At 40.6% G+C, this 17,996-nt stretch overlaps 1 protein-coding gene across 1 annotated transcript in view; it reads left to right on the top strand.

The window, feature by feature from the left end:
• RASGEF1C (RasGEF domain family member 1C) overlaps positions 1 to 12,834 on the top strand; it is an 80,782-nt gene extending 67,948 nt beyond the window's left edge. The window contains exons 11-14 of the mRNA XM_055718967.1: positions 2,127 to 2,222; positions 3,573 to 3,696; positions 5,307 to 5,379; positions 5,813 to 12,834. Of these exons, the coding sequence (XP_055574942.1) occupies positions 2,127 to 2,222; positions 3,573 to 3,696; positions 5,307 to 5,379; positions 5,813 to 5,837 (318 nt within the window). The 3' untranslated portion in view covers positions 5,838 to 12,834. The remainder of the gene's footprint in view (positions 1 to 2,126; positions 2,223 to 3,572; positions 3,697 to 5,306; positions 5,380 to 5,812) is intronic.
• Positions 12,835 to 17,996: the final 5,162 nt, after the last annotated feature.

Raw genomic sequence — 17,996 nt, forward strand, 5'->3', positions numbered from 1 at the left:
GTATTAGCATGGCATTGAGCCCGCATTCATATACCTTCCCTCTCAGCAAGGCTTTTCGTTTATGTTTAGTACCACTAATGATGGTGACCTAGCCCCCAGGCAGTGTGGAGCAGGGCAGAACTCGCATCTGCGTGCAGGCAGAACCTGGCAGTAATTTCTAGCTGGGGATCAGTGTCTGGCTCCAGCTCTCTCTGTCTTTCCACCTTGTAAGACCACGCTGCTTATACAGAGTTCCATCAGTTTGGGCAGAAAACAAACCACATCAGACTGAATTGTATTCTTTACTCAGGTCGATTGATCTAGTTTGGATGATACAAAAATGAATCCTGAAACACACTTGGCTCAGTTTGACTAGGAATTGCTCCACCTCATCCTGATAGGAGGGCTCAGAATTTTGGGGGCTTAGGCTGTGCTTTGTTTCCATTCCTGTATTGTATCAGTGGGATGTATCACGACAATAATGCCAGTGGCTCTTGGAGTGTCAGTCCAGGCTTTCTTATGGCTATTGCGCTGAGTTTACCTATGGCTGTCCCATAAAAAAGCCAGCAGAGATACAGATCTTCAGCAGTATACTGCATGTTGTATTGTAGCTGAAACAGAAAGTGGCTTCCATTTTCACAGCAAGAGTTGGTGGTGGCTTACAGACTCCTCGCAAGCGTTTCTGTGCCTGTGACTTGCACTCACTGTTGCATCGTGAGAGCTGTACCCTGGAAAATAGCAGCTGCCAGTCCTGTAGTAGGTCCATTTCATATCCAGTTACAGCTGGTGTACAGCATGAGATGGAATAACAGTACAACATTAAATCCTTAACTAAAGGATTGCTGCCTTGGCTGGTTTTGCATGCCATGGAGGCATTTTAACTTTGGTGTGCTTTGAACAAGCTACAGTTCAGTTAATTTCCAAATAGACCAGTGGAAACATTTGGACACTACCATGTGATGTGCTTTTCTTTAAGTTCATGATGATTAAGTTTATGCTTAGTGGCTTAAAAAGCAGGTGTTGCTGCCACAGGAAAATACTTACAGGGGTGGCAGCTGAGGTTAATAGCTCAAACCCTCCAGGTGGCCTTTTTGTGTCACGGTGCCACTGCGGCAGAGGTGGGTGCACTCAGATCGGAGTACTGAAGTACCCAGTGGTGTGTGGGTCAGCTTTGTCATGGACTGCTCTGTTGTGTTATCTTTCTTTTCCCTTTGAGTTGTGACACGAGAGGACCCGGAGAGAGTCAGCTGCGCTCTGGGTCTCTGCTGAAGTGCTGAGGATGTGCTTCAGGAGCGCTGTTACTGCTTTCTGCTGTAGAACATCTGGCATCAAATTTATCCCTGCTGTAATTCCATTAATTTCAAGAGCATTACCCAGAAATAGACTTTTTCTATAGCAAATTATTACCTGACTCTGATGGGTTAGAGAAAAGGCTTGGATCACTGCTGTATGCCACTTTGCCCTGCATGATGCCCAGAGCTTATTTTGAGCACTATGATGATCCCTCTGGCTACTGTTGGCAGTTTCCTGTCAACTAACCTAAGATTTCCAATCTTGCTGTCTGCGGGTTAATTTGGAGAAGCAGGTTGAACTGATCAGGCACCAGGAAGGAAATTTCATGCCTCAAGAGGCAGCCGTATATGGAGCTGTTGAAAATGAAACAGCTCCTGATTAACTGTCCATAGACAAGTCCTTGGTCATCAAATTTTACTGTCTTTCCTGTTCAGGGGCAATACTGGTTCTTTGGTTCCTAGCTGTCTTTAAATTGCTCAATGTGTATATTCAACATCTTTGCGTCTAAAGACCCAACAGAGAAGTGTTCTGCAGTTCTGTTTTGCTCTTTGCTGTCTGATCTTGTCATCAGACACTCATGCTGTTCATAATAAACTGGGTTATTAAGTATTTTCTTAGTCATGTTACTGTGCTCAGTGAACACTGTCTTCATTTCATTGTGTGATCTCCTGATGGCTGAAGGTGTCTCTATACCCTACAGCCCTTCTGCTTGCCTGTCATTGTACTTTTTAAGTCCATAGCACACTGAAGAGTTAAGATTTCTTTTTTTTTTTTCTTCTCTCTCCTGAGTTACTCTTTCATGCAGAGAAAATACTGAACTGGAAAGATAATAGTTTTGTCATTTCTCTTCACAGATTGTGATCCCCTTCTTCAGCCTATTGATCAAAGACATCTATTTTTTGAATGAAGGATGTGCTAATCGCCTTCCAAATGGACATGTCAACTTTGAAGTAAGATCTGAAAAATGTTTTTACCTATCCTTTTCCAGCAGACTATCTGAGACCATTTGCCTGCAATTTCAGTGCAGACCAACAAAGACCGAATATTCCAAAATGGACAATCTCAAGTGATAGCATCATGGTTAAACCAACCCCAGAACATTTTTTAAAAGAATTAATATGTATATTTTATATAAAAATTCCAAGCAGATCATCCTGACTTGCTTGATGTCAGCTGGCTGCTAGAAATACAGTGTCAGCAGTATAAATGAGTACTTATGGCTTGGCGGGGAAGACGACTTTTTCAGAAAACATGGAAAATTATTTTTCTTACATATGCATATAAACAAGTCACTATAAAATGTTTTATACTTTATCTGCCTTTTTAGCCCTTTCTCATTTTTAATAAAGTTTAGCAAAGTAAGACGTAAATTACTTGTGGTCATTAAAGAAAAATTAGAATACAAGCAGAATTACATAGAGGGTACAGTCACTGTGTCCATGAGGTAAATGTCATGCTGCTGATGTAAGGATTTTAATGTATTATCTCCTGCCTGTAGGTTTTACATAGAATAATTTCTATTAAGTGTAGTAGAAGGATTTGTATTCCCCCACAGCCCTGGCACTAGGTAGTATTAGTCACCTGCCTGGAGTGACCCCAGTTCTCTGCTGGAGCAGATGGTTTTGCACTAACACGACTGGTTGCTGGTGGCAGTGTGCAGGCGCTTGTGTGTTCCGCACTGCTGTGCGTTGCGATGGCTGCGTTCTTGCATTCCGGTGGAGGGGCAGAGGTGAGGTGATTCTGAAAGAACTGCCCAGTGTCACCAAGAAAATAGCTCCTGAGCTCTCAAATTCTTTGTAAATAATTTCTTCAGCATCACTTTGGTTGCATTAAATTTCTCCTTCAGTCGTTGGCATTGTGAGATAGTGAGTAATGCTTAAAACGCTGAGTCTGGCATCACCTTAAATTATATCACACGTGTTAGAAGGCCTGAAGAGTTGCAAGGCGTTGGAGTCACTCCACTTTATGTAATTTATATCTAATTCTGCTCCCTCCTGTTTCATCAAAGTGTATGTCCTCTATTCTTAGAGCACATATGTGCAACCCATACCTTTATTCATGGATACATTTTAAGTACAAACCAAGATGGCTTGTAAGAAGAAGCGCAATGCACCCTTTCTTCTCTCTTTCACCTGTAAATGAACTGTGAAAATGTATCCATCTAAAACATACAAGGCACTTTTCTCCTAATGTCCTTGCGGTTGGAACAAGGGATCCTGGATGCTGGTCTTCTGCTTGGATGTGGTTGTTTTACTGAGATAATCTTACTGCATCTGAGTGCAATGGTTTTATTTTTACAGAAATTTCTGGAACTGGCTAAGCAAGTAGGAGAATTTATAACATGGAAGCAAGTGGAATGTCCCTTTGAACAAGACCCTAACATCATCCACTACTTGCATACGGCTCCCATTTTTACTGAAGATGGTAAGACTTTTGTACAATCTCTAATCACTGAAAATACGTCTCTTCATCACTACTAATTAACACCCTGATCCATGTTTTGGTGATCTCTCTCACTGACCAGTCCCAGTTCTTTCCTAGCTTTCCTGTCATGCAGCTCATTTGCCTGTTTATCCGCAGTCTATCGATGTGTTTTTTCAAATACAATCTTCTAGCTCATGGAGCTGCTGCCTGATTGCTTTTCTCCTGTCCATAACTCCTCTATAAGGCACGGTCTAGGAAGTTGCCGTTATGGCCCTATTTTTGTGATCACGAAGAGGCCACGCATCTATGTTGTGGACCGCCATGAATGACAGCTGTCCCCTCGCCACTCATCCTGTCATTGATGGAGCCAGAACTAATCTCCTCCACAAACCAACACGGCCATCTCAGTGAGCGCAGCCCAGGGCAATGGTAGTCCAGCTGACCTCCTCCACTACAGCAAAGAAATGAGTTATCTACAGAAAAGAATTTTTAGGAAAACCTTTTCTAGTAATTAATTTAAGCTGTAACTATGAAAGCCCTGTTCTGAAATTATTTCTCTGACTCTCGTTCTATACTTATCTGTCCTCTTCAGTTCGGTATCCAGCATGTCAGACCATGTGCCCCCCGCTATTCATAGTGCTTTCATGAGATGCCCTTTGCAGAAGGCACAGCAGGCCTCCCTGTTACCCAGGGGGAAGTGCAGGGGAGAAAGATCTGCCCTGAGTAAAAGGTGGGAGGATATATTAAGAGAGATGCAGCAGTGGTATGTGAAATGCAGCTGTACGATGCTTGTCACAGAGTGGCAGAATGGGGGGCCAGCACTTGAATATTAAAATGCCATTGAATTGCAGCACAGACTTGAATACTGAGATGGTTCCAGCATTAAAGAATAAAGCATCACTAAACAGTCAAATGAGGAAATATGTGTGAATGCAAATGACAGCGTACCTAAAATAAATTCTGTGAAGACAGTGAGATATTAATGCAGTGCCAGCTTTTGCAGAGGAAGCTCTACAGGCTAGACACATTTTGGTGTCATAAAATGCATCCTACACTGCAAAGTTTTGCAGAAAAAGACCTGTTTATTTTCTTCTGCTGTGTTCCTTCTCTGGTTTCTGTAACTCATTCTTACCTTGAGGGTGTTTTGTATCCATTTAAAATACCATGTCCCCATAAGCTTTAAAAAGACCAGGAAAGTTGTGTTAAGTGATAGGAATATTCTCAGTTTTACGAAGTTTATTTGTTTAGTTGTCAGCTCTCACTGTCTCTCTGTTTCAGTGTTCATGTAACACTTTGGTAGCAGCGCTGTGGCGGAGTAAACGGGCCCAGATCTCTACATGCAAAACCAGAGACCATTTAACTGTTTAATATTGTTACAGTCATGCTAATATATTTTAACTCTGGGCTCATATACTGTTCCATCAAGATTAACCTTACAGCTTTCCAAAGGTAGACATAGGAGCTGAACACCAGTGTCCTACCGATTACCAGCTACCTGGTGGACCATGAAGTTTTAAAGTTTCTCTTGCTGTGTGGTACAGTATAGGACATGCAGGAATCCAGAGAGACAGGGAGTTACTGTTAGAATAATATGTATTTACCTTTTCCAGGTTTGTATCTGGCTTCCTATGAAAGTGAAAGTCCAGAAAACCAGACAGAAAAAGACAGGTGGAAATCGTTAAGGTAACCACTCATTTTATCAGCCCTTTTCTTAAGTACCTCCAAAATGCAGCATTTACAGTCAAAGCTTGTAAAGTGCTGGCATTATTCATTAAAACAGTCCTTTTTCATTTAGGACTAATCTACAGAGCTGAGGCTGCACTGATAAAAGCTAATTGTAATCTCAAATTACCCACCATTTAAAGAATACCCTCCACTTGTGCATTTATACAGTGCTGTACGCATGCAAAAGAAGCCTGGTGTAGATGAAAAATGCCCTAGATTAACTGGATCTTCCTAGACTTTACATCTCATAACAAGAGATGTACGTGTAACGGTTTGGTGTAAGTGAGAACCTGGAGAGAGTGACTTAAAAAACAAACAAACAAAACCACACCTTTATATTTGCTGGGTTTTTTTTTTTTTCCTTCATTGTTCTTATGTTTTGAATTTACAGATCCACTATTTTAGGAAAGACTTGAAGATTAAGAGGTTATTGCAGTAGGTCAAGGAAAAGAATCCGCAAAGATTTTGCACTACTGATTCCAAAGATGCCTGTTTGGGATTTAGACAATTTTTTTGTTTGAGTTTTTGTTGGGTTTTTTGACTGCCTAACATGATGGATGAACTGGATTCATCCACCGCAATCAACAGAACTGTGCGCACAATGACGCTTTTCTAACTATAAGACATAGGAAGGACAAACAGACTATTTGTGGCTGTGCCCAAACTGCGTCAGGATCACTGTAACTTTTGCCTCTGAAGGAGAACAGAAGAAAATCAGGAGCGTGGAGAACCATGGTACTGCAAAAGAGAATGGAAAAGTATAAAAAAGGGAAAGCAAAAAACACGCACGAAAATGTCAGAAGCAGGTGTTTCAGGCAGCGGCTCTTTAAACCCTCTGAGGATTGCAAAAGTAAATCAAACACAGACACAGCAGCAATCTGGTTAATTGCTGAATGAAGAAAGAAGAACTTAATCTTACATGAGCAGTCCCCCAGCCTTGTTGAACAAAGCACTGACTGCTACAGGTATAAGCTTCCAGCAGATGAAAACTGACATTGCTCACTCATATGTATACATGTATGTCACACACAGACCACATCAGCATGGGACAGTCGTACCAACCCCATGAATTTTTACAGAGAATAATCTGAAGTATGACTATTGCTTAGTTAATTCTTCCCACCACTGTTGTTGCTTTTCTTACTGTGAATCTTGGCAGATCTGAGGAGGGCCCAGTGTAGGCGGTATCACGTAAAGACCCACCACCACCCCATCTACAGCTGAACTGAAGAAGCAAGTGACTCTGGACTCAGCTTACCTCTATTTAATGTATGTAGTGTATTCCCTAATTTTCTTGATGCTGAGATGCATCTTTTAGAGGGTTTTATCACCCTTCAAGAAAAAAAAATACTGCATTACCATCAGGTTCCCGTTAATACAGTACCGTTTATTTTGCAACATGATACTTAAGAGGGTAGGAAAGGGGGAGGGGTGGGTAATTGCTCTGAATTTGGGAACTACATGGTATGCTTTAAAAAGACAAAGGGTTTCAGACTAGAGTGAATGCACTAAAGAATTTGTTTTTTGTGAGTAGATAGCCATTTTTCTCTTTTTTTATTTTTAGGATCTAAACCGTGTTCGCCATTTCCTTACAGGTAATATGAAGTAGGGACTATGTCTTGTGTTTAAAATTGTACAATAATTAAGGTGCTATTGTAACACATATTAAATGATAATGAACTATATGGATATTAGATTCAAAACTAAGCCCTAACAGTAGACTAATCGTTTGTATGTGGAAGGAATGTTCCTACCCGCCCTAGAAAAAGCCTGAAAAAGCTTAAGTGAAACCTAAATGCCACACAGTATTGAACTTTGCATTTCATTGCTGACCTGATGCTGGCCTTTTCAGATGGTCCAGTCTTTCTCTGCCTACAACAGAAGGATGTCACCCTTTCTTTGAGATCAGTAATAGTTTTATTTCAATACAGAGGGATTCCAGGTGGCTTCAGTGTTTTGAAAAATTAGGCTAATCACAAAACCTGGCTGTGTTGGGTTATGCATTTAGCCAGAAAACTGGAACTGTTCCTGCCCTCGGCCAGGCCTCAGAAGGTATCCATGCCTGAGTGAGTTGTTGAAATGTAAGGCATTGGTGAGCTCGTGTTTGAGAGCAGCTCCGACAGCTGAGCTGGTCCGGGAGTGCAGCAGCCTGGGACAGGCAGTATGTGATATACTAAAGGTTTGTAGTGTCTGCAGTGCAGGTCTTATGTTGGGTTATGATCTATGGAAACCTCTGCAGTCTGGGTCATGGCCGCCCAGAATCCACTGCTTTTGCAGCTGCTGAGATGAGGACAGCTTCTTCTAGATTTGCATCTGCAGGGGCTTGAGGCAGAACTTCAGTTCTCCTTTTTGTATAGGTCTATCGGCACATAAATTCAAGCAGGGAGAACATAAAAATAGCATGTATTTATTCAAGCTTTGTATGGAAGAACTAAGTGTAAGGATGGCGCAACATCATTCCAGCCAGGGAATGATCACTCTGCTGGTAGTACTGTTAATATGCTGTTTGTTAATTTTTGTACACGAACTGAGAGCTATACAGAGAAACATATACATAGCCGTTCCTTCAAGCAGAACCATTTCCAAAATGATGTCATTAAAAGCCTGTTAAATTCCAACCAAATCCAGAGCAATAACCATAAACATATCTACAACAATGCTAATGCTTAAGTGTTTTTGCTAAATGGTCATTTTTTTTCTTAATGACTGCATCTTTTTAACAGGCTTAGTGTGACTTCATTGTGGATTTTTTTTTATTATTATTTATCTGAAACCCGTTGTAGGTGGATGGGCCCTTTCTTAAACCCTGCTTTTTAAAATGCAAATCCTCACTCCTTTTCTAATGAGCCAACAGAAGCTGGTAGAGCTGACATTATAACACCCTGAAGATGAATCAAAATGTGATTTCTCATGATAATACTTTATTCTTGGGCACCTTCCATGAATTTAGGCAATTTTGTAAGTATGAGTTAAATTAGATCTCATAAAGTTTATCACTGTTGCAAACTAAACCACTTTCATAGTTCAAAACTTTCAAACCTTAGTGCTTAAAACAGAAGCATAAAGGTCAGATTTAGGTAGGTGTTAAGGGCTTAGTGGGACTGTCAGAAGCACTAAATTATCTTTAAGCCTTTATGTAGTCACACATTTAAAAGGTCTTTTTTTCAGAAGTGCTAAACATCCTCATCTCTTGGTGAAAACTGAGGTAGTTACTGTTTTATAGGGGGGTGTGGCATATTGATCTGTAGTATTCGATCTCCAGAGATGCTGTCTCCTCTTTGCAAAATGACTTGGAGATGAGAGTACAGAGCAACTTAAATGAGAAGACAGCGCTTTTAAAAAACAGATTTTTAGGAACCATAGCTTGTCTTCACATAATTTTGTAGCTAAAATCCTATTGATTTAAATAGAAACAATGTAAGCCTTAAGTTACAGCTGTCGGTTGCATTTGTAATTCATATTTGGCCTAACTAGGGTATACAGCTCCAGACAGAGTGGTTAGAGCCCTTGCTTCACCAACGGGTTTTACAAAGCGTGAGTACAACTGAAAACAAAGGGTGACAATTTGGGGAAGAGGTTTCTTCCAAAGATGTATTAACATTACACGAAAACAGGGAAAAGCACCTCCAGTAATTAATGTTTTCTTGCTATAAATGTGTAAAGAACTCCTACCATGCTGAAAAGAAAGCAGTATCACTTAACACCAAGCACTAAGGTCACTATAAGGCACATAGTCGTTAGACTAACATCTAGACAAATTACTGGTAGTAATGTCATGGCTTTCTAATTCCACTCTTTTCCATGAATATGCCTCCCTGACAGCTGCTTGAACTAATACCACACAGAGAACAGAGTGAAACTAGACCGATAGTGTTAGTATCAAAACCCTAAGGTAGTAAGATGTGAATATATGATAACAGAGTCTTTCAGAAGCATTAACTTAGCTTCTGTGTATACAGCAATATTTTAAAAGACCCAAATACATGAAATCACTCTTATCTTCTCTAGTGTAACCACAGTGGTAGCAAAAGTCCTGTTTTTTAATTTCTTGAGCGTGCCATTCTGCAACGTGGGGCAAGATAAAAAGCCCAGTGAAAAAAGATGAGGGAATTGTGTGCCTTCAGCTTGTGTTGAAGTCAGTAGATGAACTTGCTCAATGCCTTTCAAAAGGCACTTAACCATACAATCTTGCCTTCAATTTCACATCAGCATCGATCACATTACCTAATTAATGGTGGACGGATATAGGTCTGCTGGGCGTGACTGAATCTTGAGGGCAAAAACCTCTTGAAATGAGTGTGGTGCACAAGAACCCTGTGCACCCCAGAGCACACTGAGCTGGCATGTCGATGCCCTCTCTGTCAGGCGGTTAACACAGTCCAGGTAACGCGGCTGGCTGGAAGCTCCCTGCCTACGTAGGGGGCTGCAGATCTGGAAGCAAACTAATCCCAGCCACTGCTGAGATGGCACTTGGACAAAGTGTGGACACAGCTGCTAAAGCACTTCAAATAAGAAACAATTTAAGCATAGAGAGATATTTTTTCTCATCTTGAAAATACTTTATGATATGGTCAGTGGTGAGTGAATCACTCAAAATCAAGCCAGTCCCTTACTGATACCTTGGTTACTTTGTCATGTTTTGTTGCAATAGTTTACGCACCTCTTATTAAAGCACATGAGCACTGGCTCGCATGTGACTGTAAATCCAGCTTAGAACACAGCTCAGATTACTGAACATGTAAATGGAGTTATTAATAAAAAGACATGTTAGTAGAAGAGATAGTTCTGCATATCAGTGTAAAAATGTTACATAGTTAACAGTATTTGACCTAACAATGACTGTGTTCCATAGAATGAGACTGAACCCAAGCACAGCGACGTGCCAGAGGAAAAACTCCAGTTGATTTTGATGGGTTTTGGAGCAGTCCTGCAATTATGAACTATAGTACCATTTTAAGTTATTCATAAGGATTAAATCACGTTGACAACCAGTCAATTGGCTTTTCTTTTGGGCCAGGTGCAACTCTCAGATGGGCAGGTGCATTTAATAGGGTGAAAATCCAGCCCTACCAAAAGGTTTGTTTGACATTGTTGAAGTTTCAGCAGCAATTCAAGGACTAAATCTGATCCAATGAATTTATTTGCATCTGAGAGCAAAATTTGACTTTCTGCCTTTAAGAGCCTTTTTTTTCTTTTTAGATTGGTAGAGATTAGCCTTAGTGTCTCAGGTGTCTCTCATTGGAAATCAAAATCCCTTTGATTGTGAGCTGATTATTTCCATTGTTGTAATTACAGAATGAGATTAGGGAGTAAACAAGGAAACTTGTGACAAAGGGAAAGCCCCTTTGTCACTACTCAGAGGCTCAGCTGTGGGCCAAAGACCTTCTTTTCTTTTGTCGTCTTTAACGTTGTGTGTCGAGTGAAATGACCTCGGTGGTTGGTGCAGGGCATTACGGAGCTGTGGCTGGGGAACAGCGCGCGCATATCATGTCCCTGTGGCAGCACGCACACTAGCAGCGGGGTGCAGAGGTGGTTAGATGATCCTGTACAAAGCCGACATGCAAGTTCATATCAGTCTTTCATGATATGATGCATATCTTGCATATGATGCAAGAGGCCTGCACTCTTTCATTTCTGATGCTGGGACACATCCCTTAGAAAAGGTAGGAAGTTCTTGGAAGCTCACCTGGAGCAAAGCCTACTTCCTTATCCATCTGACAGAATGGTTACAAGATCCTTTGAACTATAAGAGGTTCCTCTAGAGCAGGGGTCCTCAAACTACGGCCTGCAGGCCAGATACAGCCCCCAGGGTCCTCAATCCGGCCCCCGGTATTTACAGAACCCCACCACCACCACCCCGCCAGGGGTTGGGGGGGGGGGAAACCAAGCAGCCACAGATGACTGCCTGCCACTTCATCTGCGTGCCGGCCCCCTGGTTAAAAAGTTTGAGGATCCCTGCTCTAAAGGACTTCAACAGTGAAGAATTTGTTAGTTACTTGACAGAGATTTTAAGATATACTTTAAAAAAATTATGAGAAATACCTTGATGGTTGTTAACTTCCATTTTTCACAGCGTAGCAGCAGAGTGGACCAAGATAGCTGTGCATATATCCCTGTTAATATCAATGGCAGCTGGGCAGGGTAAGGCAGGAGAACACACAGTGAAATACTGACACAGAAATCTTTACCAATACTTTTTATTTTAATATTGGATATGTTGGGATGAAAGCATGCTGCCTTAGAGTGTGTCCCTTTCCCTGCAACCACTGTTGGCTGCTCTGTGGAGCAGCTGAGCTCTGAGCTGAGCAGAGGCAGAAAACAAGTTACTTTTTTTGATGGAACAGATCAGGAGGCTCATCTGTTTTGTATTAATTTATTTTAAAATTCTTTTTGCATATTTTCAGATATGCAAAAAAATACATTAAGCTAATGCTCATAACAAGGCATCACATCCTGCATTCGTACATTATGCAAGGTGTAGGTAAGAAGCTAATAGGTTGTATGGGTGGTGTTTCATACGCTGCACAGGTGCAAAACACTGAAACTCAGGCTATAACCTCAGCTACAGAAAAAAAGCTAAGTATGAGTAACTCCTGCCCAGATGCCCTGTCCTGCACTGGGGCCAGACGCAGGCTGTAATGCTGTAAATTCAGAGCAGCTTAGACTGCTCGCTCTTCCCTTGATGCCTTTCCCTCCCCAGAAGCGGTATTTTGCTTCATAAGCAGCTCTTGCAGAATGCCATAGGAACATTTTTCTAGTTCTCTGCCATACCAAGGGCTGTATAGTCGTGCTCCAGAGCTGTCAGAACAGAACAGGAGTCCTTCTGCCTTCATCCCTGTGGCCCTAAAACTGCCAACCCAGACTAATGCTGCAGTACAGCAATGTTCCCAGGCCTTCCTGAATGCAGAAGGCTTACGAGTTCAGAGCTCATGAGTCCTGTAAGTTAAATATCTGTACAGGAAACTTCCTTCTAAAAGGTGCAAGGCCCCTTTAATGGATTTGTGACCAGAAAGTTCCATAGTCCGGCTACTTCTCAGAGAAATGTGACTTCCTCGGTGAACAATTACTGGTCAGTACTACATTACTGCTTTCATTATTTAATTATGCTTCTAAAATTCCAGTCTTTTTGAAACAGCTAAACATGTGGTGGTGATTTCTTGATATTTGTCCCATGGGTAAGAGTTGAGAAAACAGGAGGTGTAGTCCGGACAGTTGACATCATTCGTATTTCCATAACAGCCCAAGTTGGGTTATCGCTTACAGTCTGTCCTCGCCTTGAGCTAGAAGGAATTTTCTAATAGAATCCTTCTAATTATTAATACTTAGTGAAAGATGCGCGCACAGAACTATTAAATTCAAGTGTTTCAAGATACGAGTCTTACAAATGTACAAGTACTTCCCTTAGGAGTCTGTCTGTAAAAACACCATTGCTAGTATGCAACACAGATGGAAAATAAATTATCCTCTGGGTTTCAGAACTCTTAGCAAGTGTTCATCAGCTTGTAAAGGTGAGAAATCAGATTTTAAGATTTTTTTTCACTTTTAGCGACAGTGCCAGCTGTCTTAAACCTAAACTCCAAGAACATACTATTCTAAAACATTTAGTCACAGACCTAAAAGCACAGAGTAAAAATGGGTAATCAGAACTTGTCCTTATATTCAGACTGAGAAATTCAAAGGTTGAATGACAGGCCCCAGGGTCACCTGGGAACGCATCCTTTGAAAAAATTACCCCATAAAGATATCCAGGTTTTGATTTTCTTCTGGTGTAACCCCTTTTTACAACTGTGCTTATTAGAAAAATGGGAACTAAATTATTGTTTTCATTTTCAAAAAAATTAAGCTAGGAAATAAATATGGATTACAAGACTGGTATATACTGATCATGTGAGTGATAATAATGAGGAGCTGTGCTTTTCCTGTATCTTTTTCTTTAAATTGAACAATTTCATGTTATGATTAGCATTTTCAGGTCAAATTGAAATCCATCTACCATCCATAATACTCAAACGATGTAGCTTTGTTAGAAGTCCTCAGAACAAATATCGACACTTTATTAATTGCACAGGCAGGAAACAGTGAAGTTACTTGAAAGTGGCTGTTATGATTTTGTGACTGTACATAGATCTTGCAAAATGTTAATGGTAATATGCATACTGTACCCCACATAAACACTGCAAGAATAGCATGGTCATTGTTACGCTTTATAGCTGTTGTGGAAAATGTCTTAACCTGCATTCATGATTATAGTGCCCATCCTATTCCCATGCCTTTTTATACAGTTGTGGTAAGATTGTTATGGAATTTTTTTGTCAGTCATGTTCGAGCTAACTTACCTATGTATAGAATTTATATATTAAATCCCCCTAATTTATACTGTGTTTTAACAGTTTGCCTGAACTGTCTGGTTTCTAAATTTTGTAATGTGAGTGTCAAATAAGAATAATAAGTAAAAAAAAAAAAAAAAAAAAAAAAAAGGCTCGGCTGTGTGGATTTTGTTCTTCAGTTTTATTCATAGCGGAGATTTCAACAACTAAAAATCTACAGAATAGGCTGTAAAGAAACTCGCATTGCTTTGAAACTCAAAAAATACAAAGATGTCCCTGACTCTGCACGGCAAGTCATGAATATGCATGTAGGCACAAAAGTACCTGTGGTTTCTGCTGCCCTTTTTGTTTCCACGTTACAGCTTCTCTCTTCATCCTCACACATTCAGAACACACTGCAAAGAAACGAGACAAAAATTCCCTTAGCTTCCATAGTATTTTCCCAAATAGAAGGCATAGACTCAACACTTTTTCATAATGAGAGGAAAGAGCTCGGACTGAGACTGAGCCTTTTTAGTCTGTTCCTATAAAACTGGTGCAACTGATGTTTAAATGTGTTCTTTTTATTATTTGTATTGCAGTAAACAGTTTCTACTGAGACAAGGGACCCATTTCACTAAAAATGTACAGCAAGAGATATCCTTGCCTCAAGTTACTTAAAATTCTTCTAAATAAAGGTGAAAGAGGCTCAGAGGCAAAACTTGTGTGTAGGTGTAAGTGGTGGAGTTTGCTTGATGTAACATTCGGCTTCTGCACCACGTTGCCCCTGTGCTACTCAGCACAGCCTGCTTCTGCCTGCTGTTACCAAGTGAGGACTTTGCTCCATGTAAGTATTGTCACTGACTCCTAAGTTTCCAGAAGTGAAGTGCAACCTCCTTTCTCATCACAGTGTCCTTACTGATGGTGTTGGAGCTCTTGCCAAAAGGGACTGTTACGTCACCTGGCTGAATTTCCCATAAATGCTGGCTTATTCAGGCTTCCCACTGTCAAGCCCCTGAGTCTTTATTAGGCTAAAACATTTCGATCCTCAGAAGGCTCAGTTGTGCCCCAGAGTGAGAAAACTCCAAGTTTCAACCCTCCCGGTGAGCCTCGCAATAAAAGGGAGCAGATCGTGTCAGTTCAGCCCACGGTGATCCCAGCTGGATGATCACAGCGGGTATTTTTACTGGAGTAAAAACCAGTCTAAACACTGGAAAGAAAACATCTTGCCTTAGTGGCAACCTGCCAGCCGTTGAGGGCATGTTGTTTCAATTGCCCTTAATATCTTAATACAATGTACGAACATGCTGAGGGCAGCGTAGGCCGTGCCAGTCTGCCACCAGCCAGAGCTCAAAGAGAACCACGGTTTGATTTGGCCACAACTTTTCATGAATGCACATGTGAATAAACACAAGTGCCCACGCTCACATACAGTTTCTGGGTCACTGCTTTTCTAAGAAAAATTCTGGTTACTCATTAACAAGGAAAATGTGTCCCTGAGCCATACACGTATCTTGTTCTTTTTGACCTAGCTGAATATGTGCATTTTTCTATGCTACTGCATTATTGGCAAAAAAAAAAAAAACAAAAACAAAAAACAACCAAAACCAATAGATCTATTTTAAATTTGTCCTTTTCAAAAAAAAACTCCCATGGAGTGGAAACGCTACTATCAGTAGGTTCTCGCTTTGCCTTTCTGCTGATCCACCCATCCAAGCTTCTGTTATCTCTTTGAATTTACATATGCCACAACAATCTAGGACACTGGCTCCCTTGATCAGTAGTTATAGTGATTTGTGAAATGAATAATATATTTTCTCTGATACATCTTAGAAATGCTCCTGGTGGGTTTTCCATCCTCATTCAGTTCAGTCCCTTATAAACAGACGCTGCTGTCAGTACTGTCCCTGAGCTCCCAAGCAAAGCTACAGCTGGTACCACCCAATCGAGGGGGTCTACAAAACACTCTCCATCAGTATAAAAACTAAACCGTGGAACTGCAGAAATCCGTAATAACTAAAGGCAAAGCACAACTGCTAATCAACCACCCTCTGACACAAAACAGAGGGAGGACAAACAAAACCAATACATCTTTTAATTAAGAGAAAGCAAGCACAGCACAACACTGGAAGTACTGAAAGCCAGAAATTTTTGGCTCTGCTGTTGAGTCTTTCTGAGACTTTGGGCAAGGCAGGCAACCCCTGCTTTAAATTTTGTATTCCCAACAATGAGAAAAATAAATGAGATTTACGTCTCCTGATTAGCTGCTGTGAGGATGGATCACCTACTGTTGCAAAGCAGTTGAAAGAGGGACCGTCCAAAACTGCATTTTGAAGCAAATGTTTTGAATGCAGCTTTTCGTACATGCACAAATGTGTCCCACCAGGATAATTACACTGAATTGTAACATATTCTGCTGTACAAAGCAATCTTAAAACAGTCACATTGCGTTGCTCTCCACAAGTTGTGCATACATTTGGTGTTGTAAAGTCTAATTAAACAAGGAAATACCTCATATAAACAAAAAAATACCACAGTGCTTGACAGCAGAAGCAGCTGTAACTACACTCAAATGAGTTTCCTTCCCAGTTTTGTAAAACTAGATTTCTGTCATTTGATTCTTCACTGTTAGATCATTTCAATCTTAAGAATGGCCATTTCTAGAAGGGCTGTTGCTTTGTTTGCACTACATAACCTGGTCATGGCCAGTGAATTTCTCCTGACTTTAGCCTTCTCTGAGATAACCACTTAAATTTCATCTGATATTCCTCTACCGCTGGGCCTCCACTGCCACCTCCTGAACAGGAAAGAAAATTAACCGCTTTCAATATGGCTCTCCTTCTGAATGGCTGCAGAGGTATTTTTGAAAGCACTTTGTTCAGCACGAAGACCAACAGCTGAAACTGCTTTGTGATCTGTCTATGGAGGCAACTTCCTATAAAATCTGCTATAAGGCTTTCGCTTCAGAAGGAAATTTCTTTCGTTTACGTATGTTTGACGTGAAGGTGGCACAACCTTTATACACCACTTTTCTTCTTCAAAAAGGTTCAAAATGAAAAGCTAATTATTCTTAACTTCTGATAGATTTGTTCCTCTTTCAATTGTTCAGCTAGAAATCTTTAACTGAAAATGATAAATTTTTACTAGCTCTCATTCGCTGCATTTTCATAATGAACAATAGTTATTTCCACCCTTTCTATTCCAGGCTGAAGATCCTTCTTCCTGACAGGAAAACCAAAACCACAATTTTCCTGCTTCAAGGTTGCCAGTTCTGATAGCCTCTTCAGCATTAGCTTATTTTTTCCCATTAAACGGGACTTCCCCAAATTGTCCCAGAGCTGTTATACCCTGCTGGAGGGGCTGTCATTTGTTTATATTGGAAGACAAAAATAGCAAAGGTAAGACATAGTAAAACCCTAAAAGAGGCAGTGAGGCAAGGAAGGCAGACAATGTGATCCTGTCATACCCCATCTTCCCTGCTCTGCTAGGGATACTAGCCACCGGTTTGTCCTCTGCCTTTCAGCAAGAAACTTTCTATAAAATCCCATTTACCCTTCCTAGACATTCCTCTTGGAATAAGAAATCAGTGAGAAACTGGAATTATCTGGTACAGCTGGCTAGTGTCAGGCCAATGGATATTTTCGGCATGTTCACAATGCTTCTGCAGGCATGTTCACGTGTGCGTGCTCACTCTCTGTATATATAATTTTATCCCTCTTTTTTCTGCTGCATGTGATCTGAGAGAATTCCTCAGGCAGGGGATGTTTCAGTGGATATTGGGAAAACTCAACACTTTGCAGATGTTCTCACTAGTTTTATAAATAATAACCAATCATTTACATGCTAAATGAGCAACAGTAAACCACGGTCATCAAAGCCATATTTGGCATTGACAGATTGGGTAAATGACAAGGACTATGAGGAAAAGAGTTTATTTAAAAACCACATGGTAGCAAACAGCCAGCAGTGCTCCCTATTTTAGCTTCCTTTCCTCAATAATAATAATGAAAAAAAGAAAACAGGAAGAGAAACAAGATTTTCACTCTAGTGCAAACCACCTTTAAATGCTTAGCTTAAGCTCACTGCCAAACAAATTTTAGTGAAAGTTTTAAACTTATGTCTTCATTTGAGTACTATTTGCTAATAATTTTGGGGATTGGCATTAAAAAGACACCAGCACTTGTTCAGTAAAAAGTGTACCGCTCCTTAGATACTCTGTTTTTTGCTTCAGTTGCAAAATGTTTCTGCATTAGAGGTAAAACTTGAGAA

The sequence above is a fragment of the Falco cherrug genome, chromosome 8 (assembly GCF_023634085.1).
Source record: "Falco cherrug isolate bFalChe1 chromosome 8, bFalChe1.pri, whole genome shotgun sequence".
Lineage (NCBI taxonomy): Eukaryota > Metazoa > Chordata > Aves > Falconiformes > Falconidae > Falco > Falco cherrug.